General features: G+C 37.3%; 1 protein-coding gene across 2 annotated transcripts in view; it reads left to right on the forward strand.

Moving 5' to 3' along the window:
* The window catches only part of LOC131162428 (uncharacterized), a 59,018-nt gene that overhangs the window by 23,113 nt on the left and 11,013 nt on the right, over positions 1 to 24,892 (forward strand). For both annotated transcript variants that reach the window (XM_058118883.1, XM_058118884.1), the window contains exons 4-8: positions 14,667 to 14,755; positions 14,862 to 14,990; positions 15,185 to 15,305; positions 18,902 to 18,986; positions 19,082 to 19,191. In XM_058118883.1, coding sequence (XP_057974866.1) covers positions 14,667 to 14,755; positions 14,862 to 14,990; positions 15,185 to 15,305; positions 18,902 to 18,986; positions 19,082 to 19,191 — 534 coding nt within the window. The remainder of the gene's footprint in view (positions 1 to 14,666; positions 14,756 to 14,861; positions 14,991 to 15,184; positions 15,306 to 18,901; positions 18,987 to 19,081; positions 19,192 to 24,892) is intronic.

The raw sequence follows: 24,892 nt of genomic DNA on the forward strand, positions 1-24,892 counted from the left end.
GGGCTTGCTACTTTCCATATCGAATTTCTTAAGCATATCTTTTATATATTTGGATCGACTTATAAAAGTTCCATTCTTTGCTTGTTTGATTTGTAATCCTAGAAAGTAGTTCAATTCTCCTATCATGCTCATTTCAAATTCCTTTTGCATACATTTAGCAAATTCCTTACATAGATTAGTTGCACCAAATATGATATCATCTACATAAATTTGGATTATGAGCATGTCATCCTTAGTTTTGATAAATAAGGTGCTATCAACATTTCCTCTAGAAAATCCCTTTTCTAGTAAGAATCTACTAAGTATTTCATACCAAGCCCTAGGGGCTTGTTTCAAACCATATAAAGCCTTAGTTAAGTTGTACACATAATCAGGTTTTTGAATGTCCTCAAAGCCCGGTGGTTGTGCTACATATACCTCTTCATTTATAAAACCATTTTAAAAGCACTCTTTACATCCATTTGATAAAATTTGAATTTCTTATGAGATGCATAAGCTAAAAGCATTCTTATTGCTTCCATTCTAGTTACGGGAGCAAATGTCTCATTATAATCTATTTCTTCTTCTTGGTTGTATCCTTGAACTAGAAGTCTAGCTTTATTTCTTACCACAATTCCATTCTCATCCTTTTTATTTCTAAATACCCACTTAGTTCCAATGATTGAATGGTTATCCGGTTTAGGAACTAATTTCCATACTTTATTTCTTTTGAATTGATTTAATTCTTCTTGCCTGACTATTATCCATGAGTCATCACTTAGAGCTTCTTCAACATTCTTTGGTTCATCTTGAGATAAGAAAGCATAGTGATTGCATAGATTTTTCAAAGATGATCTTGTAGTTATACCTCATGATGGTTCTCCTAGTATTTGATCTTTTGGATGATTTCTTACATATTTCCATTCTTTTGGTAATTCAGTATTTTCAACAACATCATTATTTGATTTTTCTTCATTTTCTTCTTCTTTTGCTTCTACTATGTCTAAGTCTTCTGGTTTTTGAGTAGTTTGAACTTCTTCAACTTTTATTGATTTATTGAATGAATTTTCTTCATCAAATGTTACATGAATTGATTCCAAGATTGTAAGAGTTTTTTTATTGTATATTCTAAAAGCTTTGCTCTTTAATGCATATTCTAAGAATATACCTTCATTAGCCTTTGCATCAAATTTACCTAAATCATCTTTATCATTTAATACAAAACATTTGCATCCAAAAACATGAAAATAAAAAATGTTAGGCCTTCTACCTTTCCAAAGTTCATAGGGAGTTTTATTTAAACTTGATCTTATTGAAACTCTATTTATCACATAGCATGCGGTATTTACCGCTTCAGCCCAAAAGTATTTTGGTAGATTATGTTTATTTAGCATCGTTCTTGCCATTTCTTGAAGAGTTATTTTCTTTCTTTCAATAACTCCATTTTGTTGTGGAGTTCTAGGTGCTGAAAAATTGTGATTAATTCCATATTCATTGCAGAATTTTTCAACTTCTTTGTTGTGGAATTCTCTTCCTTGACCATGTCTTATATTTGAAACATTATATCCTTTTTCATTTTGAAGTTTCTTACATAAATTTATTAACATGTTACAAGCTTCATCCTTGGAGGCTAAAAATAATACCCAAGTAAACCTAGAGTAATCATCAACTATGACAAAGGCATATTGCTTACCTCCTATGCTTTGAGTTCTAGTAGGACCAAACAAATCTAAATGAATAAGTTCTAAGGGTCTACTAGTAGAGATATGTTTCTTCTTTTTAAAACTTGTTTTAATTTGCTTTCCAAGTTGGCAAGCATCACAAGTTTTATCTTTTATGAATTTTGTATTTGGTAAACCTTTGACTAACTTCTTTCTAGATAAGTTTGATAATAGGTTCATGCTTGCATGTCCTAGTCTTCTATGCCAAAGCCAACTGGCTTCATTCCTGGTAGCTAAGCATGTTACATCTTGAGAGATTAAGTTTTCAAGATTTATACAATATACATTATTTACTCTATAAGCTGTGAATAGAATTTCATGTTTTCTTGGATTTTGAACTATACACTTACCTTGCTTAAAGATTATGTCAAACCCTTTGTCACTAAGTTGACTTGTGCTTAAAAGGTTATGCTTTAAGCCATTAACTAACAAAACATTATCAATTGTAAGTGAGGGTTCTTTACCAACTTTATCAATTCCAACGATTTTACCTTTAGCGTTGTCACTGAATGTCTCATACCCTCCATCCTTTTGAACTAAGGTGGTGAACTTTGTTCTATCTCCGGTCATATGTCTTGAACACCCCCTGTCCAAGTACCATTTTTCCTTTGATGGAGTAGTCCTAAAGCATACCTACAAGGAAGGATTCACGGTGTTACTTTTGGAACCCAAACCTTCTTAATTCGTTTTAAGTCATGCCTAGTTTTAGTGTTTACTTTCCTTTCATTCTTGGTTTTGACATACTTCTTTTTAAGTGGATAATTAAACTTTGTGTCCCTTATTCCTACACAAGTAGCAAGTAATGTTTTCATGTATATTTGTAGAGGATGTACTTGCATAGTATTTTGCTTCTTTTACAAAGTATCTCATAAATAAGTTTTTCTTCTTTTTGTTTTCAATTCCACTGTAACCAATTCCTTCTTTGTTATTAAACATCCTTTGTTCAATCATCTTTTCAAAATTCTCTTTTCCTCTAGTAAAATTATAAATGTTCTTATCTTTATCTTCAATTTTACTTTTAAGTTCACTTATTTCTAAGTCTTTCTTGCTTTCACCATTTACTTGTAGTTTTACTAACTCTTGAGACATGTTGTTAATTTTCTTCATTAGGTCATCAATATGAGATTCCTTTTTTTTTTTTTCAGCTGTTTTAGAACTTTCTAGTTGATTCTTAATATTTTCATTTCGTTCTTTCAAGGCTATGTTCATTTTAGACACTTTAATGAACCTATTGTGTAAGGTGAATAATTCAACTTGGATTTCCTTTTATGAAGGCATACTATCACATGAATCATTACAAGACTCTCCACTAGATTCTTCTGATGAACTATAATAAGTGTTTATCTCAGCATTGTGTGCCATAAAGCACATGTTGGCAACTTCTTGTTCACTTGATTCATCCTCCGATTCGTTTGAGCTTGTATCGTCTCATGTAGCTTTCATTGCCTTCTTTTTCTTCTTCTTGTCTTTCTTCAGCTGTGGACAATCAGGTTTAATGTGTCCGACCTTCTTGCAGTTATAACATGTAGGTGGTTCATTCTTAGTTTCCTCTGTGTTTGTTTCTCCTTTGTTAGATCTCCTTTGTTAGTTTTTGATCCTTTAAACTTTCGAGGGAATTTCCTATTCTTTCTGAAAAATTTTCAAGTCTTTTAGTGAGAAAGGCTAGTTCTTCATCATCTAATTCGTTGTCTTCATCTTCATCACTAGAATTTTCTTTGCCAGCCTTAAGAGCTATTGATTTCTTATTTTTATTATTGTTCTTTGAATTTCTTTCGTTCATCGCCATCTCATACGTGAGAAGGGATCTGATTAACTCATCAAGGGAGGTATTTTTCAGGTTTCTTCCTTTCGTGATTGCTGTGGCCTTAGGTTCCCATATCGGACGAAGTCCTCTAAGGATTTTTCGAATCATTTCATATGTTGAATAATTTTTCCCTAAAGCATTCAGGGAATCTATTATGTGAGTAAACTTAGTATACATGCTAGTGATAGTTTCATCAGGATTCATCTTAAAGACTTCATACTCGCTAGTGAGCATGTCGATTCTACTATCTCTAACATCTATAGTTCCTTCATAGGTTACTTCTAACTTGTCCCAAATTTCTTTGGCTGACTTACATGCCATGACCCTATTGAACTCATTGACGTCTAAAGCACAATATAGTGTATTCATGACACTTTGCATCATTTTATAGTCATTATCGATCAAGTCTCGTTCATCTTTAGGAACTTATTTACCATCTACTAGTTTAGTAGGAATGTAGCCACCATGTGTGACAACTTTCCATGCTTTCCAATCCATAGTTTGAATATATATTCTCATTCTTTGTTTCTAAAACGTATAGTTTAAACCACAAAAAATTGGCGGTCTAGTTGAGGATTGACCTTCAGCAAAAGGGGATACGCCTAGGTGTGCCATTTAGACCTTTATATGGCTTCTAATTAAGATTTGCTATAACTTAGCTCTAATACCAATTGAAAGTTAACGTGTAGTCCTAAGAGGGAGGGTGAATTGGGTTTATAAAATTCTTTTGAGTCTTTTTACAAATTCACAATCTTTTGTATACTTAGCAAACACACAAGAAATAAATGCTCAATTAAAACCAACCACAATCCACACTCAATCTCAACACAAGCCAAATACCTTTAATAAGAACAACCAATCAATCACACAATACTTAACCAATTGCTGCAACACTTTCTTATTTTAGCGTTTCCAAAAACTCAGTTTAAAGCCCTGTATGAATGAATATTTGTGCAGTTTTTTTAACCAAGATTTCCGCAAGCGATTAATCAACGTACTCCCTTTAAAGTTTCCGCAAAAGATTAATCAATGTACTTTCTTAAATTAAAAGTTTTTCTCAATCTCAATTTTCAGCAACCTACACTTAGAAACACAATTTATATATGCTGAAATTTAAAGAGTAAAGGTTAAGAGTGAGACCGAGATTTTTACAAGGTTCGGCTTATACCTAGCCTACGTCCTTGCCTTAGGCAAGACCACCTAAGGATTCCACTAACACGTTCCTTTGCGGGCGGAACAAATCGTTTACGATCCCTCCTTTAGGGTGGAGCCCCCTCTCCAAGTGATACCTCACACTCGGTACAACAATCCAATGACCTGAACCATCAAAGAAACAAAGAAACAAGAAAGAATTTCTTTTGTACAAGAGATGCTCTCAGATAGAACTGGTTAGTACAATTAAAGCTCAGCTAATATACTTCAAACAAATATAAAAAGAAATTGAATTGAAGCTTCAATAATTATTTCACTGGAATACTTCTCTTGATGTGAATCAGTAAATCAGAGGTTTGAGCTCAGAGAAGATGGATCAGAAACTCAGAATATCTCAGCAATTCTCAGTATGAATCTTTGAGCAAGAGAGCTTTGAGAGAGAAAAAGCAATATGGCTTTGAGAGCATATTTTCAATTCTTGGTACTAATTTGATGCAAGAAATCATGTATTTATAGGCTCAAAATGGTTTAATTTGTGTTGTTTAAGTTACTTGGAGTGTTTCCCAAGTTTATACGAAGTTTGGGGCACAAGAAATATAAATTTGAATTTTAAAACTTTTAAAAATTATAGCTGTTAACAGTGTTTAGGCGCCTGAGGTCTTGGGGTCAGTCGCCTGAAGTCTCTGAACACAATGTAATTTTTGACTTGAAACAGGGTCAGGCGCCTGGGCCTATACTGCCTCTTTAGAATTTGTTCAAGAAATTCTTTAGGTGCCTGGGGGCTAAGCTTCAATTGCCTGAACAATTATAAATATTGTTTTTTCAGGTTATTTTCAAAAACTCTTAGCCATCTTTGTTACTTTTAAAAAGCATTTTTCGGGGTTTTTCAAAATAAGGTCTCTAAGTCCATGACAACCCCTAATGAGCTTCAAAACACTTCAAAATGATATTTAGAATGAAGTACTTACATAAGTCATCCTAAAGACTTAAAACACTCTAAACTTGAAGTCTTCATATATGTCTTTTCTTTGAATCCTCTTAGACTTGAGCTTAAGTCTTCTTTAAGCTTTCACATGTGTTGAACATCTTGGTCCTCTTGAGCATTCTTTTGATCACTTTGTAGATGGAGTGTTGCTTTATTGTACTAGTTATCTTGAACTTCCATTTTTTTGTTCCTTTTGAACTTTGTCATACAAGATTTCTTGAAATGTCATCACTTAAACAACAACTTTGTTAAATTAACCTTTATTTGTTATCATCAAAACAAGATTCGAAAGTCATGTTAGGCCAACAAATACATTTAGGGCTGCTAAACCATTTTTCCCCATATTAAATCTTAAGCCTAGAAACTCTCTCAAAAAGAGATTTCTTTTTAGATTGTGCTATGAGCCAAACAAAGTTATTTCTTTCTTGGTGGATAATGGGAGGGTGATGCAGGGGCAGCATCAAGGTTCTGCAGCCATGGAGAAATTAGAAGAGAAGGAGGAAGGGAAAGGGAAGAGAGGAGAGATACCAGGGGGGGGGGCACTCACGTTCAATTGTGAGATACCGGGGGAGGGGGGGGGGGGACTCACATTCAATCAAAAATTAAAATTACATGGCTTTCACACACTATTTAAAAGAAAGTCTCTTTACATGAAATTACAGATAAACCCCTAAAACTACATTACATTACAAATATAATGATGCAGGGGGAGCATCAAGGTTCTGCAGCCATGAAGAAATTAGGAGAGAAGAAGAGAGGAAGGGAGGAGAAAGGAGATACCAGGGGGGGAACTCATGTTCAAGCAACAATTCAAATTCATCAATAACTGCCTACAACATGGCTTTCACACACTATTTATAAGAAAGCCTCTTTACTTGAAATTACACAAACCCATAAAACTACATTACATAAAAATATACTCCTACTTTAGACAAATATTACAAACAACCCCCAAATACGCATAATCCTATACTAATTAATACTAAACACACATAATAAACTACTAATTTAGCTCCACAATTCCTTAATCCAACCCTTCTTAATTATTTTCCAGCAAGGATCTTCCCAAGGTCTTAATTCTTGTCCTACATCAACTTTCCCCCAGTTAGGAAAAAAATTCGGCCTTGAATTTTGAAATGTTGGATCAAAAGGGAGAAGCAAACTTGGACTTTTGAAAGCCAACACTTGAATGAGGCAAAAAGGCAACACTTGAATGAGGCAAGAAACCACATTCCATTGGCAGCACCATAAACTTGGCTTGAGAATCGGCATCAATGAACTCACTGGGGATGACAAACTCTACAATAGGAATGTTTGAAGGACTTTGGATGTCTTCAAACACATTTATTTCCTTGTATTTTCTTCAAGCTGAGTATTTATGACTGATTCTTTGTCTTGGTTCATTGGTAGAGCAGAATTCAAAACAATTTTCCTCCCATTATAGTGAAAGACGTATGTGTTCTCATGTCCTTGAGTCACTCCTAAATCATCCAACCAAGGAGAACCAAGGAGTACATGGCCAATCTTCATAGGTAGGATATCACCAAACATTAGCCAAATATTCATCCATTTGGATGGGAACCAAACGTTTTTCGTAAACATGTGCAATAGAGTTATCAACCCAAGATATCACATAAGGCTTTGGGTGAGGTTCTGGATGAAGCTGCATACAAATGACTCCATTAACGGAAACCACATTCATTGGACATTTTCCATCAATGATGATTTCGTGAACCTTTTCTCTGCATTTGAGAAAGGTGTTGAAAAGCTTGAAATTGTGCCCAAGTTTGGCAAATGACATTCTTTTTTATGCATGTACATATGCTGCTGCTATAATATCACAACCCTTCAACACAATTTCCCACAAGCTTTACTCCCAATTTCTCAAAAAAAAAAAACCATCTTTAATTCACCTTGATATTGATTGCACTGCTGAAATGAAACAAATTCACGAAGAAAACTCACAAATTACAGCAACAAAACCTGATTTTTAATGCTGCCAGTGATTATCACCCTTGCTTGCAATATGTTGCATCCACAAGCAAAATTATCTCCTTGCAGATCAAAATTTCGTGGAGAAAACCCAAAATATTGTGGCTGTGCAGTTTTTCATGAGACTGGAGATTGCAGAAAACTGTGGAAGTTTCCTAGTCGCAAGTCGCCAGTGCGTGGGGCGCGTGTGCCGCCAGTGAGAGACCTCCAGCGATCAAACTTGGGTCGAGGGGAGATCAGGGGATGAGGAGTTTATTGGTGGTGGCGGTGTTATGAGAAAAGCACAGGAGATGAGAGTTTTCGAAGTTCTGACGGCTGCAGAAGTTTTGGCTGGTGGGTGGGGGGGGGGGTCCTCTGGTGGTCAGACGGCAATAAAATTTTGAGGGGAAGGGTTTCAGGGGGTTCTGTTTTCTGTGGTCTGGGTAGTGTTGCAGGATGGTCGCTGGAAAGTGGTGTTCGAGATTTGGGGACACAACTGGAATTTCTGAAAAATTCAGAAACTGCAGAACTGCTTTTCATTTTTTTTTAAAATTGAAATTCAGAAATATATATATATATATATATATAGAGAGAGAGAGAGAGAGAGAGAGAGAAGAGTTGCTGGATAGAAACTGCCAAGAGACAGCCACAGAATTCAGAAATGAGAGGTGAGAGAATTATGGGAGAGAATTAAGAGAAGAAGAAGAAGAAGCGAAGGAGAAGAGAAATAGACAAGAAGAAGAGGGCAGACTGCTGCTGGGCATTAGGGAATTATGGACAGAGCAGGAGATCAGAAACAGAGAAGAAAGAAGAAGAAGAGAAGGAAGAAGAGGAAGAGAAAAGGAGAAGAGTTAGGGGAATGGGTGGACTGAAATGGAAGAATGGAGATTGTGGTTGGGCTCTGATACCAAATGATGCAGGGGGAGCATCAAGGTTCTGCAGCCATGAAGAAGTTAGGAGAGAAAAGAGAGGAAGGGAGGGGAAGGGAGGAGAGAGGAGATCCCAGGGGGAAACTCATGTTCAATCAACAATTCAAATTCATCATTTACTGCCTACAACATGGCTTTCACACACTATTTATAAGAAAGCATCTTTACATGAAATTACACATAAACCCCTAAAACTATATTACATTAGAAATATACTCCTACTTTAGACAAACATTACAAACAACCCCTAAATGCACATAATCCTATACTAATTATTACTAAACACAAATAATAAACTACTAACTTAACCCCACAATTCCTTAACCCAACTCTTCTTAATTATTTTCCAGCAAGGATCTTCCCAATGTCTTACTTCTTGTCCTACATCAGAGGGGCTTTCCAGTTTTTTGGAATCTTTTCATTTCAGGAGACCTCTGAATGATAAGGAGATGGTGGAGTTGTCTTCTTGTTGTGCATATTGAACAATTGCAAATTATACTCTGTAGGAATGTTCGTTCTTGGTGTCTGGATCATTCAAGGGTGTTTTCTTGTAAACCATTCTTTGAATTTTTGACCTATTCAAATTGTCTCTTTCCTCTTTATTGAGTTATTTGGAAGGTTAAAGTTCCCTAGAAAATTAAAGCGTTTATTTGGTTGGTTGTGCTTAACAAATTTAATACTAATAACTTGCTGCAGATTAAGAAACCTTTGAAGCCTCTCTCTCCAGATGTTTGTGTGCTCTGTTCTGGGAATTCTGTGACAGCTTCTCACCTCTTTTTGCATTGTGATTTTGCATGGAGGATTTGGAATAAATTGTTAGGTGTTATGGAAGAGAGTTGGGTCTGCCCTTATTTAGTGGAAGTTTTGTTAATCACTTCTTTTATGGGCTTTGGAAGAAGGAAGGAAAGGACAGCTGTGTGGAAGTGTAGTAAGTATGCAGTTTTATGGGGTCTTTGGTTGGAACGTAAAGCACATATTTTTTCCATGAAGAAGTTGAATTTGTATTTGGTGTGGGAAAGGAGTCAGTTCTTGATTTCTTTGTGGTGAATTGGGCTTGGAATTTTAGAGAAGCTAGCTTTCAGGATCTAAATAGGATTGGAGAAATTAGTTGGTTTGATTTCTGTTTTTGATGTTTTAGTTTTTCTCTGGTTTGTTCCAAATTTTTTTGGGAGATGCCTTTTGTCGCCCTTGTAAAATCTCTTCCTATTAATGAATTTTTTTTGCTATCAAAAAAATTATCATCAAGAAATAAAATGGTATCATCAACAAATCGTAGATGAGAAACCACCACCCCCTCATTCCCCACACCCAATCCTTTAACCAACCCTATATACCCTATCCACCATCCTACTTAAAACATCAGCTACAAGGATGAATAAAAAGGGAAATAATGGGTCTCCGTGTCTGATGCCTCTCAAAGCAGTAAAAACCAAGATTTAGGTTCATCGTTAACAATAACTGAAACCCATACATTAGACAAACAGCCCCTAATCCACCTGCGCCAACGCTCCCCAAAACCTTTTTTCATGAAGACCTTATCCAGGAAACTCCACCTTACTTTGTTATAAGCTTTCTTGAAATCTACTTTGAAAATGAACCCCTTTCTTATTCCTACGGATGTCCACCTCATTAGCCACCAGAATTGCATCCACTATGTGTCTCCACCTCCCCCCCCCCCCCCCCCCCCCCCCCCCCCCCCCCCCCCCCCCCCCCCCCCCCCCCCCCCCCCCCCCCCCCCCCCCCCCCCCCCCCCCCCCCCCCCCCCCCCCCCCACCAACAAAAGCCCTTTAGGCTCTTGAAATTGTATCATTGAGCACCACACTCAACCTATTAGCTAAGATGTTAGTGATAATCTTATACACACTAGAGACAAAACTCATAGGTCCAAAGTCCTCAACCTTGGAAGATCGAGGCATGAAGGTTATAAAGTTGAATTGATACTCTTGCTCAAAATCCCCTTGCCATAGAAATCAGTGAAAACTTCCATCAAATCAGCCTTAGCTATCTCTCAACAATCTTGAAAGAAAATCCATGTTAAACCTGTTTGGACTTGGAGTCTTATCTCTGTCCATCCCAAATATCACCCCCTCACTTCCTCATCAAATTGTCTCTCTAACAAGTGCAGTTGATCAGCAGGGATAGGATCCCAATCTAAACCCTCAATCATAGATCTATTATGACTATCCTTTGAATACAAATTGCGAAAGAAATCAATAGTAATTGATGTTATCGGATGTTGATCATTAGTACACCCCCAAATCCAGCTCCTTAATAAAAATTTTTCCTCTTGTTACCATTGGCTAATCAATGGAAAAAAGAGGAATTACAATCAACATCTTTCACCCACTTAAATTTGGGCTTTTGCCTCCAATTCCTCATTTCCTGAAAATCACCTCTTCCAACTCATTTTCAATAGACTCTTCTGGCCTTCTCATTGTCCGACAAAATTACCTCCTCCTTTCTAGCCAAACCTGCCAACTTGCCTAAAAGGTTCGATTTTCTAAATCGTATATCTCAAACTCCCCCTTATTCCAAACTTTCAATTTTTCCTTCATCTTTTTTGACTTAAGAATCAAAAACATCCCAACCTCTCTCCACTTCCTCTACCCTTGAATCCATGACCAAAGGTTTAAAAATCACATGGAGCCACATGTTCTCAAACCTGAAAGGGATAGGACCCCATGACACCTTGCTAGAATCCAAAAAAATAGGGAAGTGATTGGAAGTAGTCCTATGAGTCATATAAGAGAGGTTAGGAAACTCATCTTCCCACTCACTACAGAACAAAAATCTAACCAATCTACTAGCCACTGCTCTAGCCCCCCTACAAAACAAGTGAATGAAGCATTCCCCAAAGGGAGATATCTTAACCTGCAATCCCTAATTAATGAACCAAACTTGAGCATACTTGTGGTAGTTCTCTCTCTCTCTCCTCCCCCCTCTCTCCCCCCCCCCCCCTTCATTCTTCTCTTTTAGGAAGTCTAATTGTGTTGAAATCACCTTTCCCGATCTACCTAAGGGAACAAAAGCCAAAGATAGAGCAAAGCTCTTCCCCAAAAGAGTTCCTTAAGGTAGGCCTAGAAGGACCATAATCTGAAGACACCCACTGCTGCCCTTCCTTTAATTTTGAGTATAACTGACAGAGAAAAAAACCCCATCAAAGTATCAACATTCGAAATAGAGCGCGAATCCCATAAGACACTCTTGAAGCACCTCTTGAAGGCCAAAATTCCCAATCCCTACAACGCCTACCTCAAATAGCCTTCACTAGCCCCTATCTATTGGTTCTAATTTAATTTCTTGGATAAGGACAAAATCGGGGGAATTCTTTTCCAAAATGCCTTATTCAAGCTCCTCTTTTTCAAGCTACCTAAACCTCTCACTTTCCAACTGCCCGTCTTTATAATCTAACACATTTACCACCCTTCTCAACACCTTTCCCATCCCTATAATTACTTGACGACACCAAATTTTTTAACTCCTTCTAGACTCTCTTCTTCCTTCTCTTGTATATCCTAGGACTCAAACCCAACCTAACCACTTTACCAACCGGGTCTACCAACTCCAAACCCATGTATTCGAGGAGTTGTTGCAGGTCAAGTCAGCTCTCTTAGAGCTAAGATCATAACCCCCCCCCCCCCCCCCCCCCCCAAAAAAAAACCAAGAAAAATTATCACTATGACAAAAAGTTATTGGAGCATGCGTAGGTTTAATTGGGATGGGAAGAATGCCTTTACTACTCTTAGATGTACAAGGGTCCCCTAAAAGAAAATCCATTTTCCTAGTAGGATCCCCCCTGACGTCGCAAAAAGGAACACCTGACTCAGAAACAAGGTAGGGATTGAGCCCATGTGCAGGGTCAAAAGGCAAAATTCCTGCAATACTTGATTTCATTTGGTCACAATTATGCTTAGAAGAATTTATACATGCTTGTGCAAGATCTGAATTCGAGTGAAGTCTATCACTCTCCATTTGCTGCGAACTCAGTTCTGGAATTTCCTCCTTATTTGCCTCACCCTCTTCTAGCCCTCCATTGGGACTTTCAAACAATTGATACAATCCTTCATTATCAAATTCAGCTCACATCTGATCAACCAGAAGCTCCTTCTCAAACTCACACATGCTACCAAAATCTTCATCTGAATCATACATTGAACCATCTTCCATGAAATAATGTTCGTCAACTCAACATGAGCTGCTTTTTAAAGGATCGACTTGTTTGCCAAGACCTGCAACCTCTTTATCAGAGCACTCTGTCACAGGGTCTCCTGAAAGGGCTGTCCTCTGAACTCAGCCCATCCACCTCTTCTAGATTCTATTGTTGGCCCTTCTCCATCTCTAAACCAGGCCTAATATGCTGCTGTTCTGAGGTTGGGCTCTCAGCATTTGGGTCCTTATTTTTAATGACCCATACAGCATTTGTCTTCCTTTGCTTGGGAGGGTTGGGCCTCTGCTTCTCTTACATTGAGATGACAAGCCCGATACGAAAGAACCCCCCAGCCCCTGTGATTGTGAATGTTGCCATTCCTGAATCTGTCTTCAGAGTTGAACCTCCTCTGACAGCGTGGGATAGGATATATGTGGCGAAAGTTTCTGGAACAGACTTCTCCCACTATTGTCCTCTGACCTGATAGTCGATGATCCGCAGTCCAAAAACACATCCAGCTGACACTCTTAGCAGGAATCTCAGCAGTGGTTGACAAGAATTCCAACAGGGCATCGAGAAAGGCCCTCCACCCTTCTTCTGATCACCCTCCAGAACGCGAACAGCGGAAAGAAACTTGCTGTAACCTTTCTCCAGACATATATATCTGCCCCTACCATTTTCAAGAAGTTTCAGACCCACGTTAATCCCAGCCTTGCTGAATCTTATTCCTTGTCAACTCTCTGCGGCCCCTACTTTGGCCTCACATATCACTCCCAGGATCTTAAGGACCCAAATGAGTTGCTCCTTCTCCAACACGATGAAAGGTATGAGTTTCCTGGCATATTTTGTAAATCGGTATGTCGCAAAATCCAAATGAACTGCAGAGAACACTTTCCTCTCAATTTTGAGAGAAGCAAACTCTCCCATCCCTAAATCAACCTGCGAGGCCCTTAAACAATCCAAAAAGGTAAACTACTCAGGCTTGTGGAGCAGAGATTGCGATTGTAGACTGACGAGAAAAGGGTTTTGCGAGGCTAGGGTTTTTCTCACGACTTCTCTGATGATTGAGAATGGGATTTTGATCATCGCAAGGGGTCGGGAAGGGAGTTTCTATCGTCTTGAGGGGTTGGAGATGGATTTTCAATTGTGAGGGAATGGAGTTCGATCGTCGCGAGGGCCTCTGCAGTTGATGATAACTAGTTGTCAATGGTAATTGGTTGTTGGGCTAGGTTTGAAATCAAGGCTAGGGTTCATCAATAGAATGGAGGATTGAGTGCAAGGGAGGATGAAAGGTTTTACTGTAAAGAAGAAGAAGGTTAGAAGCGGGCTAGGAGATGAAACAAGGGAGGGGACTGCCATACTCATAATTTGGTATCTAAAAACATTGCCTTAACACTTAGACATCTCAGTGCTACGCGATTTTTTTTTTTTTTTGGATAAGGTAAGATGACCCTTGGGAGTATGGATTTTTATTATTGCTACAAACACAGTGTGGTGCCATGGTCCACTCCTTCCCTGGATCCTGCATATGTGGGAGCTTTGTGCACCGGCTGCCCTTTATTTATTTATTTTTTTCTAGATGAATTTAACATGCTAGGATTACTTGAGTAAGGAAAAAACCTGTAACCTGAACTGGATAATAGGTGTACTTGCACATGTCTGTTTATTTGTATATTTAGCAATGCATATTGCTAAACTTGCACTTACTTTTGTTCAGATTAATTTTCCTTTTTCTTTTTACCCATTTTCAAATCATTGAAATAGTTTTGTGCATGAGTGCATGTGTATTTGTGACTTTGTAAATGCTTTGCAATTTGTTATGAAAATAAATACAATCTTGTTTAAGTTGTTGTACCACTTTCTTTAACCTCTTTTCTTGTCATTATTATTCTCTTTCTGCAACTAGCAATTATAATCTCTTTAAACTTGAGCAACATAGATGAGTAGATATTATAATAAAAAAAATAATTTCTTGCAGACTGTAAAGGGAGTTGCTGAAGCAGCGCACTATTTGGAAGGTGACTGGGATGAGAGACTGATTATTCACATTAGTTATAGTCCAAGAAAGTATGTTTCTCTTTCCAAATTTATTTAACCTTCTTGTCCCAGTATTACCATTTTACTAATTTTTCTCTTTCATGTACATGCTAATGGGGCAGTTAATTTTTTCTAGGTGGTCATGTCGAAATTATGTTCCAACTTCAAATATTACCTCCAGCAGTTTACGGCCTTGTGATTTTAAAATGGGAAGGGTCTTAACTTCCTTTCAAACATTTAGATGCATGTATTATTTTGATCTGAGGTAATATTTACACCAATTTTCACTTTATATCTTAAACTTGTGGATTTTGTTATTCTATTAGTTCCTTGTATGGCATTTAACAAAACATTCATTTGCAATTGAAACCATCTTGTCAGTAGTGGAACTTATTTTCAGAAACAATAAAAAGTTCGTTTTGGTTATTATATCTTATGGGTGGATCTGTCATATCCCAGATTGCCCATATTTCTTGAGGGTGCATCGCATCTCAAAACGTTGACAGACATCATTCGCTATGGAATTTCAATTCATGCCAGAGAACTGAAAAGTGCGAAAGCCATGATTAATGGAAATTTGGTAAGATGCTGCCTTATACATCGTCATATGGTTTATTTTAGGTTCTGTCTGTGTGTATCTGTACTCTACGCTTCTTTTTCAAACTAGATGCAACCATGAGCATGTTTTGTTATCTACAGGGGTGCAACTGACTTGTACTTTCTCTTGCTTGAGAAAAAAAACACTAGTTTCTTTGTCACAGGATTGCGAATTCTGTTCTGCAGGGACTACCAAACACTTCTTATTCAGCTTGTGAATGATTTTTGAAATGCGCTTTGGTGTTTTGACATCAAATTTTTCCTTGGTTTTGTTTGAAGTTCAAAAGAGTGGCTTATAAATATGGCACTGCAACTTATTGCTGAAAGTAAACCAAGCATAGAGAACTTCTATTTTTAGCAAACCCTTTGTTTTCTTACAAGAACTCAAGAAGGGCATGGGGGAAATTATATGGAAATCAATAAACAGGAGGAATGGCTAGACAATTTACGTAAGCCTGTGTTAAGTGAGAGGGTAACCAAGCTAGAGGGAATCCACGGTGAATTGTGCATGGCGCTGCACAAATGTAAAGTTATGTGCTATCATGTGTAATTGCAATAGCATGCACTCAAATACAAATGTATGCTGATTCATTAGAGATTTAGAAATTCAATATATCCTCAGTTGACAAATGGAAGGTCAGTTAGTAGGTTAAACATGGGTTCTTAATTTTTTATAAAAAGGGTTCTTTGCCAGGAAAACTTTGGTTATTAACTTATTATTCAAGTGCTATACTTTACTCTTTCAAACGTAGCTGGTTGCATCTCTAGTTCCTTTGTCCTTACTCTGCAGCAACTCTTAGTTCATCAAATACCTGAAATTTGTTCTTTCTTATTGTGCAATATATTGCTGGAATGTGCACAATTTAATTTTAAAAAAAAATGACATCCTGCTTCTGCAGGTCCCCCTATTTGACCTTTTTTTTTTTTGGGGCGGGGGGGGAGGTCAGCAGTGTAGGATAGAAACTGGTTTCAGATATTGGAGCAGAGCAGGAAGTGTTTTTGACTAGAAGAGTTGAGGTTATTGGGACAAGGCAGACAGGATTTAAAGAGTGGAAGGTGTTGTGCCATTTTCCATTCATGGTATTTGCATTACAGGCACCTATTTTTGGGATGTCCGCTCTCATATGAAATTATTAAGCTAGGGATTAATATTAATTAAACTTTGTTGCCTTCTATTTTGGTTTGGAGCTTTGTCATGTGAAAAAAATTTCTTGTTTTTAGTGTTTCTGTTTTTGTTTTGATTTCATGGAAATATTTCATATTTGTTAATAAAAACTGAAATTATTTGGTAAGTATAATTTGAAACAACTTTTGGTGGTCCTACGATAACTAGTGCTGAACATGAAAGTTGAGTAAAGCGGCTTTTTGATCTTGCTGTCTTTGGAATTATGTTGGGCTGATTTTGATGTATCTGTAAGCCTCAATGAACGAGTGTTTATACTGTAAGTTTTACAATTCTTTAATAGAGTTCTGTTATCTGTGGCCTAGGGTTGGGACGGTGCTTGCCGAATATATTTTATCCAGAGCTTAGAAGTTTTGAAACATTTTGATCATCATATTTCCGGAACATATAAGTAGTATTGCTGATCTAAGATACATAACAAGTTGCTGACAGTTAATCTATATGTGGTGAAAAGCTATCTAGCAAGGATCCTTATTGTTGACATGTTGGGAGCAGCAACTGTGAATTATGTCCTTTGTTAACTTTGCTGTGTTTGCAGTTGTTAATTAGACTTGGTTCCACCTGGAGTATTTGGCAATTATGCCAGCTGGACATGGATAAAGAAACACTTTATGCTAGTGCATTTGCCCCCATTTTTGTTTGTCTTGGTTGTTGATTGTTTGAGTAGATTGATATATAGGACGATAGACGAGGGTTTATGAAAGGTATTGGAGTGGGTGGTGAGAGGGTCATATGTCTCATCTTCAGTTTGCCAATGACACTATTTTCTTCTTACAGGATCATATGGAGTCTTTTATGAATTTACTCACAATTTAACAACTTTTTTTTAAGTATTTCTGGCTTAAAAATGAATTTAGGGAAAAAGTGGGATTGTAGGTATTAATATGGGAGATGCTAGATTTTTGTGTCGGCTTTTTTGGTAGGATGTGCTACCCTAACTGACCTTCGACATACTTAGGTATACTGTTGGGTGGTAATCATAGGTCTGTGGGCTCTTAGATCCTCTGGTAGAGAATAGGTGGAAGGGTGCTATTTTTTCTTTAGGTGGTAGGGTAACTCATATTTAGTCTGTCTTTCAGTATTCCTCTTTATTTTATTTTTATCTGTTTTTGAAGTTCCTATTGGGGTGGGTAGGACTATTGTGAGAATTGAGACTTTATGTAGTCTGGGTTGGGGGAGAAGAATGATCATTTGGTTAGATGGGAGGTGCTGTGTTGGTTTAAAAAAAGAAGAAGAAGAAAGAGATGGAACATTGCCTTTATGAGAAAATGGTTATGGAGGTTTCCTTTAAAGGAGAACTCACTTTGGAGTAAAATAAATAAAAGTAAATTTGGCATATGGATGGGATACGAATGTTGGTTTTTGACCACCTTGTGGGAGTCCTTGGAGATTTATATCTCAGCTTCATCCATGTTTTGTTCCTAATATCATATTTGAGTTGGCAATGGTATGCGCATTCGTTTTTGGGAAGACCCTTGGGTGGAGGTTTTGGCTCTTTTCATGTAGTTTACTCATTTGTGTCTTTTTTCTTCATTACATAACGGCCATATTTCTTCCTTTTTGCTTTCTAATGGGGTGAATTTTTCGTGTGGTTTTTGTTTCTGTGGATCTTTGAATGATAGAGGCATGGAGGAGCTTTCGTCTTTGTTGAGTTTACTAGAGGGTTGCTGTCCTTTGAATAGGGAATATGTCAGGAAGTGAGTGAGGAGTCTCTAGGAGAATTTTCTTGCAATTCTTTCTTTGAGTTCTTGACCTGAGAGTATGTCCTTTTCTTTCTTTCATATAATTTGGAAGGCCAAAGTCCCCCCAAAAATTAAGGCTTTTATTTTGTTGGTTGTTCTTAATAGAGTTTACACTAACAATATGTTGCAGAGTAGGAGGCCTTCTAAGGCATTATCTCTGAATTTGTGAGTTCTTTGCTTTGATAGTTTTGGATCGGATCTGCCTCTTATTTGTTTATGCATTGTTCTTTACAACTTATTTGGTTTTATTGGGAAAGGGTTTGACTAGAGTCGATGGAAGATATGCCAGCTATTTCTTTTTTGGGTTTTGGAGGGAGCAACGACAAGACTGCTCTATGGCAATGTGGTTTGTTTGCTGTTGTGGGGTATTTGGATTTTGGATGGAAAGGAACAATCACATTTTTTAAGGGGAAGGAGACTTCTTAGGTTTTGGTTTGGGATAAGATTCAGCATTGGCTTTGTTGTGGGCTGTTACAACTGGTTGTTTCAAGGGATTGTGTTTTGAAGATGATCAGCGTGACTGGTTTGCTGTTTTTTATTAATTGTTTTGTTTTACTATCTCAGTTTTCCTGCTTTTTTGAAGGATTCCTTATTCTCCTGTATTCTACATTCTTTCTCTATTAATATACTTCTTCTTTTCTGATTAAAAAATAGGTAGTCAAGGATAAGCTATGTGCATCTGATGGCTTGCATGAAGTCGAATTGCTTTTACCATTTATGAGTGGTATATCAATGGAAGGTGTGCTTTGCTGGACTATAATCTATATTTCTCTGTTATGAATTGACCTTTATCGGACTTATAGTTCTAACATTATTTATTTGTTTTTTGTGAAGCATGCAACCAAAAAGAGGTGTTGGGTGTTCTTGTCTTTAGCGGCTGTATTTGTTCATTTGCATACTTGAATTCAAAAGAACCAGTCTCACAAGCATTAGATTATATAAAGGTATTGATAAACTGTTAGTTTTGGTGCTTCACACGTCTTTTTCTTGCTTTAATTTTGTTGGCCCACTTAACTTTGTTTTTTTTTTTTATTATTGATTTATGCAACATTAAGATTTATATAATTGTTAATTGTATCGGCTACATATTGGAACTTGTCTTTATATTCAGAATTAGGGGACTGTAGAATTTGTTCTTATTAGAATTTAGAGCACTACAAAGTACTTCAAAGGGATTGGTGGGCAGCATTATTCAGAGGATTTCTTGTCCTCCACATATTCTACATATGTTTCATCTTATTTATTAAAATTTTATTTTATTATAACAAAGAACAAACTTATCAGGACAAAGGAAAACAAAAATGGGTACTTGGGTCATGGTAAGGGTGAAGTATATCTAAAAAAAGGATATAATATCTAGTGGAGGAAGATGTAATTAAGAAATGCTCAAATCAATGATGTGCAGAACATCTTTTGTTAATGGAATGGGGTGGTTATCATAGGTGCTAAAAAACGTGTTAGCCAAGGTTTGTTTCTATATATATTTAAGAGAAAAAAATGTATAATTGAAGTTATTTATTTAAAAGAGGATGTTGAGGTGTTTCCAGAATTTAAATGAGATTTTTATTGTGTAAAGTAAATTTCTTTGGGGGATAACAGAAGAAATATATTATTAAGTGAGGAAAGAAAGGCAAACTAAGAGAGGATAAGAAGTTCTAAGAAATACCATAGTAACAGAAAAAGAAAACATAGATAACCTAATGATTTGGGTCTTAGTATGGTGATTTCTACCAGGGATAAGGTTAGGTTTAACAAAGAGGACATTGGGGAGAGGAAAAAGACCAATAAACTGGGTAGAGAATTGGTTAGATTAGTTTCTTTTGGTTAATTATGGGAAAGGGAGTAGGCTTTCAGAGGTCATTGGTGACATTAAATGAAGTTTCTATCCTATAATGTTAGAGGTTTTGAGGGGTTGATAAGAGGAGAATAGTGAAGGATTTCGTTAATAGAGTCTGTCCAGATATTTTGATTTTAGAGGAGACCAAACTAGAAGAGATAGATGCCCTTCTCTTCAGGAGTATTTGGGATTCTAGATTCACTGAGTGGGGTGCCTTTTCCTTTTTCAGAGTCTCAGAGGGCCATATAGTGGCTTGGTGTACAAGACTTGTTAAAATTGTATGTTGGGGTCTTACTCCCTGTTAGAGGTTAGGAGCTAGGAGCACTGGGGAGCATCTATTAACATCTGATTATGGCCCTACACGGCATTCTCAGTGCAATAATTTTTTTGAGCAATTGGCCAACTTGTTTGGACTTTTTAGTCTGTGTTGGGTGGTGAGGGTTGATTTCAATGTTATTAGAAACTCAAGGGAGAAGTTTGAGGCCTTGAGGGTGACTAGTAGCATGAGGAATTTTGAACTTTTTATTTGGGATTGTAGCCTCAAGGATGTTCCTTTGAATAATGGCTGTTTCACTTGGCTGTTGTCTAGGGATAGCCAAGTTTTGTCTCACATTGATATATTCCTTTTTGGGAAGACTTATTTCTGAATATTGTGCAAGAGGTGCTGATCAGGTCCATTTCGAACCGTTGCCTGGTACTCTTCAACTCCAGTTCCATTCTGTGGGGCCTTACTCCTTTTAGGTTGGAGAACATGTGGTTATTGCACCCTTATTTTTGTGATAAATTGGTGGAGGGTGTGCCGTGTTCAGTGGTGGGAAGGTTTTAAAATGATGAGAACTGGCGTTTGTTTTAAAACAAGTTAAAGAATTGGAATAAAGAGGTGTTTGGGAATATCAAGGAGAAGAAAAATAATATTTTATCTGAAATCATTAGTATGGATTGGTTGGAGGAGTGTGGCTTGTTAGTAGAGGTAGCTAGAAGGGTCCATCTTTGCAATGAGTTGGAGGTGCTTCTGATGAGGGAAGAGAGGAGTTGGGCATAAAAAATCAAGAGTTAGCTGGGTGGGGATTGTAATTCTAGGTTGTTTCACAGGGTGGCTAATGGAAGGAGGAATAGGATGAGAAGTGTTAAGGAGTTGAATTAGACTCAGGGAGGGTGGTGAGGGATCATATACAGATTGGGGATGAGATCATCAATTTTTATAAAATTCTATGCACTGATGAGTGTGGGAGTAGATTGATGGTGGAGAGGGCTTGATTGGAGACCTGGGGAAGAGGCTGCTAATTAGTTGGAGAGGCCTTTTGAATTGGAGAGCTGTGTTGGACATAGACATGAATAAAGCACTGGGTTGAGATGGTTTTACGATGGCCTTTTTTCATGATAGTTGAGAAGTGCTGAAAGATGTCATCATGAGGTATTTTGGGAGTCCCGTTGTAGGGGTGTGGTGTGCAAGAGTATTAACTCTACTTTCATTGCCTTCCTTCCTAAAAAAAGGAAAGGTCTGGGAGGGTGAAGGATTTTAGGCTGATTAGTTTAGTGAAGAAGAAGAAAAATAGCTCCAAAGTTAATGGCATAGTAGCTTTTGCTCCATGTGTGGGAACAAAGTCAAACATGTAGGCAAATCAAGAGGAGGAATGATCTGCAAATTACAAAATAACCTACATAATAACCCTATAGTACTTAAAAACATCTAATAAACCTAAGTTGACTAAACTTCTAAAATAACGAGAGTTTTCACAAACTTTTATATGAAAACCTTGATATTATATGAACATCTAAAATTCTCCATCTGTGGTTCTCCATCAAACTCCCCTTGTTAGAGAAAACTCAACCTTGAGTTTTGTAATGGCGTAGCTTTAGCTCCATGTGTGGCAACAAAGTCAAACATGTAGGCAAATCAAGAGGAGGCACGATCTCCATTGCATCATCAATCACCATTGTAGAATATGTAGAAGAACCTCCAACTAAAAGTACCATATAAGTCTGCAATGTTCTCTGATAAAATAACAAGTCTTCCAAACAAGACATCAATTTAATATTCAAATCTATTGGAAGATCGAAGCAAATATGCATTCGGTCCATATGCTAAGACGATGGGCAATGTTTCACTAGAATTGGTTATGGAAAATGTAGAGGGAGAAGATGAAAGGGATGGAAGCGCAAGTTGTTGGATTGAGGAAAAATTATCTAAAGAGGATGTTCAACAATAGTTTCCAGGATTGAAGAATTTGCAACAAACTCTATAGCAGCCAATTGTTCCTCGCTTTTTGGCTTAGAAGTGAAAAATTAAGGTTGAAGACCAAGGTCATTAACAAACATATCTGTTCCAGTAGTTGGCAACTCATCTTGCTGTTCATTGCAAGTCTTGACAACCAAGTTTGGTGACGAATCAAGGTCCATCTTTGGCCTAAAGGCTCCAACAATGCTTAGGGTCACTAAAGACAAGTTTATGACCTCATTAAGAGAAGATTCATGATTCACTTCCACAGAAGAATAAAAAATTGTGCACTAGTAATATGCTAATCGTTTATGTAGTCATGATACTCAATTACACAAGAATTTGAATTGGCACTTCTGATATTTGATTTTTTATCCTCAACAATTTGAGTTTTCTCTTGAACATCTTGTGAAGATCTAGGAATACCATGTGACCATGGAGAAATTGATTTTGAAAGATGAAATTCTTTTAGATAGGAAGTGGTGTTATGGTTGGTGGTTGGAGAAATATCTCAGCTTCTAAAGCCATGTGGTAAGCCTCAAATAGAGTAGTGGGACGTTTTTGAATTCGCACAATTATAAACCTTCTGATTTCATCCCTCAACCCTTTCTTGAATAAAATTACCATTCTAGGTTCATTACTCAGAGCACATTGATAATGAGGTCTCTAGATGTAAGGTAGTAATCAGTGACACTAGAAGAAAGTTGTCTAAGGCTACACAGTTGATCCAGCAATTGTTGAGAATTGCCAACTACGTAGGAACCACAAATAAGGTACTCACTCATAATTTTTTAATTTTTTTTCCCAACTGAAGAGTAAATATGAACCGATGCAAACTCAAACAAGTACCAAATAGATAAGCAACATTAAATCAATTTCTATGGAGTCCATGTAGTGTAAGTCTATACAATGTTACCAGAAGGTCCTTGCTCTGAGCCACTGATTTTGTAGTTTTAAGATCTTCTTCAAATATCTCACTTCAATTTCTCGCAGATGCTCCAGGAAAAGGATGCTGGCACACTTTACCCTCCAAAAATATGTACTAAGCAATCGAAAGATGACTTTCTTCAAATCAACATCAATATCTCATGGAGGGAAACCAATTTTTTGCAGTAAAATCTCAAAACAAAGCAGCTGGGCCTCAATCGGGATGCTGGCAGATCTTCAAGAGTCTGAAATTTGTGTTGGCAGTCCAATATCTCAAGTTCACTTCCTAATTTCTCAAGTATCCACAAAAGAAAAGCTTATAAAATGCAGCAAAATGAAGTCTGAATCCAGTGTTGGTGCTGGAAAATTATCCTCCGAACATTTGACTTGCACTAGCACTTGGATTGTCTTCAATTCTGCTTCAAAATCTTAAGTAAAAAGCTAATTTAATGCAGCTTGAAGCAATTTCTCGCTAGTCTGGGCAAAACAGGGGAAGTCTGGCAACTTCCCATGTGCATGGAGGGCGTGTGAACTGCCGGTGATGGGCTTCCAGTGATGCTGTTCCGGCTGGTGGCAGATCGAGGAGTGGGGATTCAATTGAGGGTGGCAGTGTATGAAGAAAATTGCAGGAAGTTGGAGTTTCAGGGGGTTAGTCAGGTGGGAATGTTTCAAGTGGTGCGTGGGGGCCACACTCCTTGTTGGATGGAGATGACATTGAAGGGGAAGGGGTTTCAGGGCTGTCTGATTTTGGTGGTGAGGGAGGTGCTGTGGTTTGCTTGGTGGAAAATAGGGTTTCAAGATGAGGGCCACGAATGTAATTTTCAGAAAGTTGAAGATTGATAGTGTTTGAGATTTCTGCAATTTCTGACTTTGAATGGCTGCGTGGTGTTTGTTGTGACTGTTAATTGTCAACCTAGGGATGGGTTAAACCTTGATATAATATGAACATCTAAAATTCTCCATTGGTGGTTCTCCATCAGTGCCTTAGTTCTGCTAACATGTTCATGATTGTTAATGGTTAATGATTGTTAATTGTCAACCTAGGGATGGGTTTAGGGTTTAGGCTTTCTCAGAGGTTAAGACAAGGTGATCCATTATTACCTATTTTTGTTCACTCTGATTTCATACAATATGGACATCTAAAATTCTCCATTGGTGGTTCTCCATCTGTGCCTTAGTTCTGCTAACATGTTGGTGTTTGTTAATGGTCAACCTAGGGATTTAGGGTTTCGCACAGGTTAAGGCAAGGTGATCCATTATCACCTCTTTTTGTGCACTTTGGGGGTGGATGGCTCGAGTACAATAACTTACATGTTCAAGACTTATATCCACAACTAACTAAAACATGTATTTACATAAAAGCCCCAATAAAATAGGAAATTTCAAAATAACTCCAAAGTACTTAAATATACAAAATAAACCTAAATTACCAAACTTATAAAATAACAAGAGTTTTCCCAACTAAAATATGAAAAACCTTACCCTGAAGTACTTAAATACACAAAATAAACCTAAATTACTGAACTTCTAAAATAGCAAGAGTTTTTGAGGTTGAATCATATCATTGTTTTTAATCCCTTCTTTCAATGCAAAGGTTGAAGAAAAAAAGGAAATATTGTTTGTTCATAAAAGGAAACCCATCCCAAAGACCTCTTTTCTTTCT

This window comes from Malania oleifera, chromosome 8 (assembly GCF_029873635.1).
Source record: "Malania oleifera isolate guangnan ecotype guangnan chromosome 8, ASM2987363v1, whole genome shotgun sequence".
NCBI lineage: Eukaryota > Viridiplantae > Streptophyta > Magnoliopsida > Santalales > Ximeniaceae > Malania > Malania oleifera.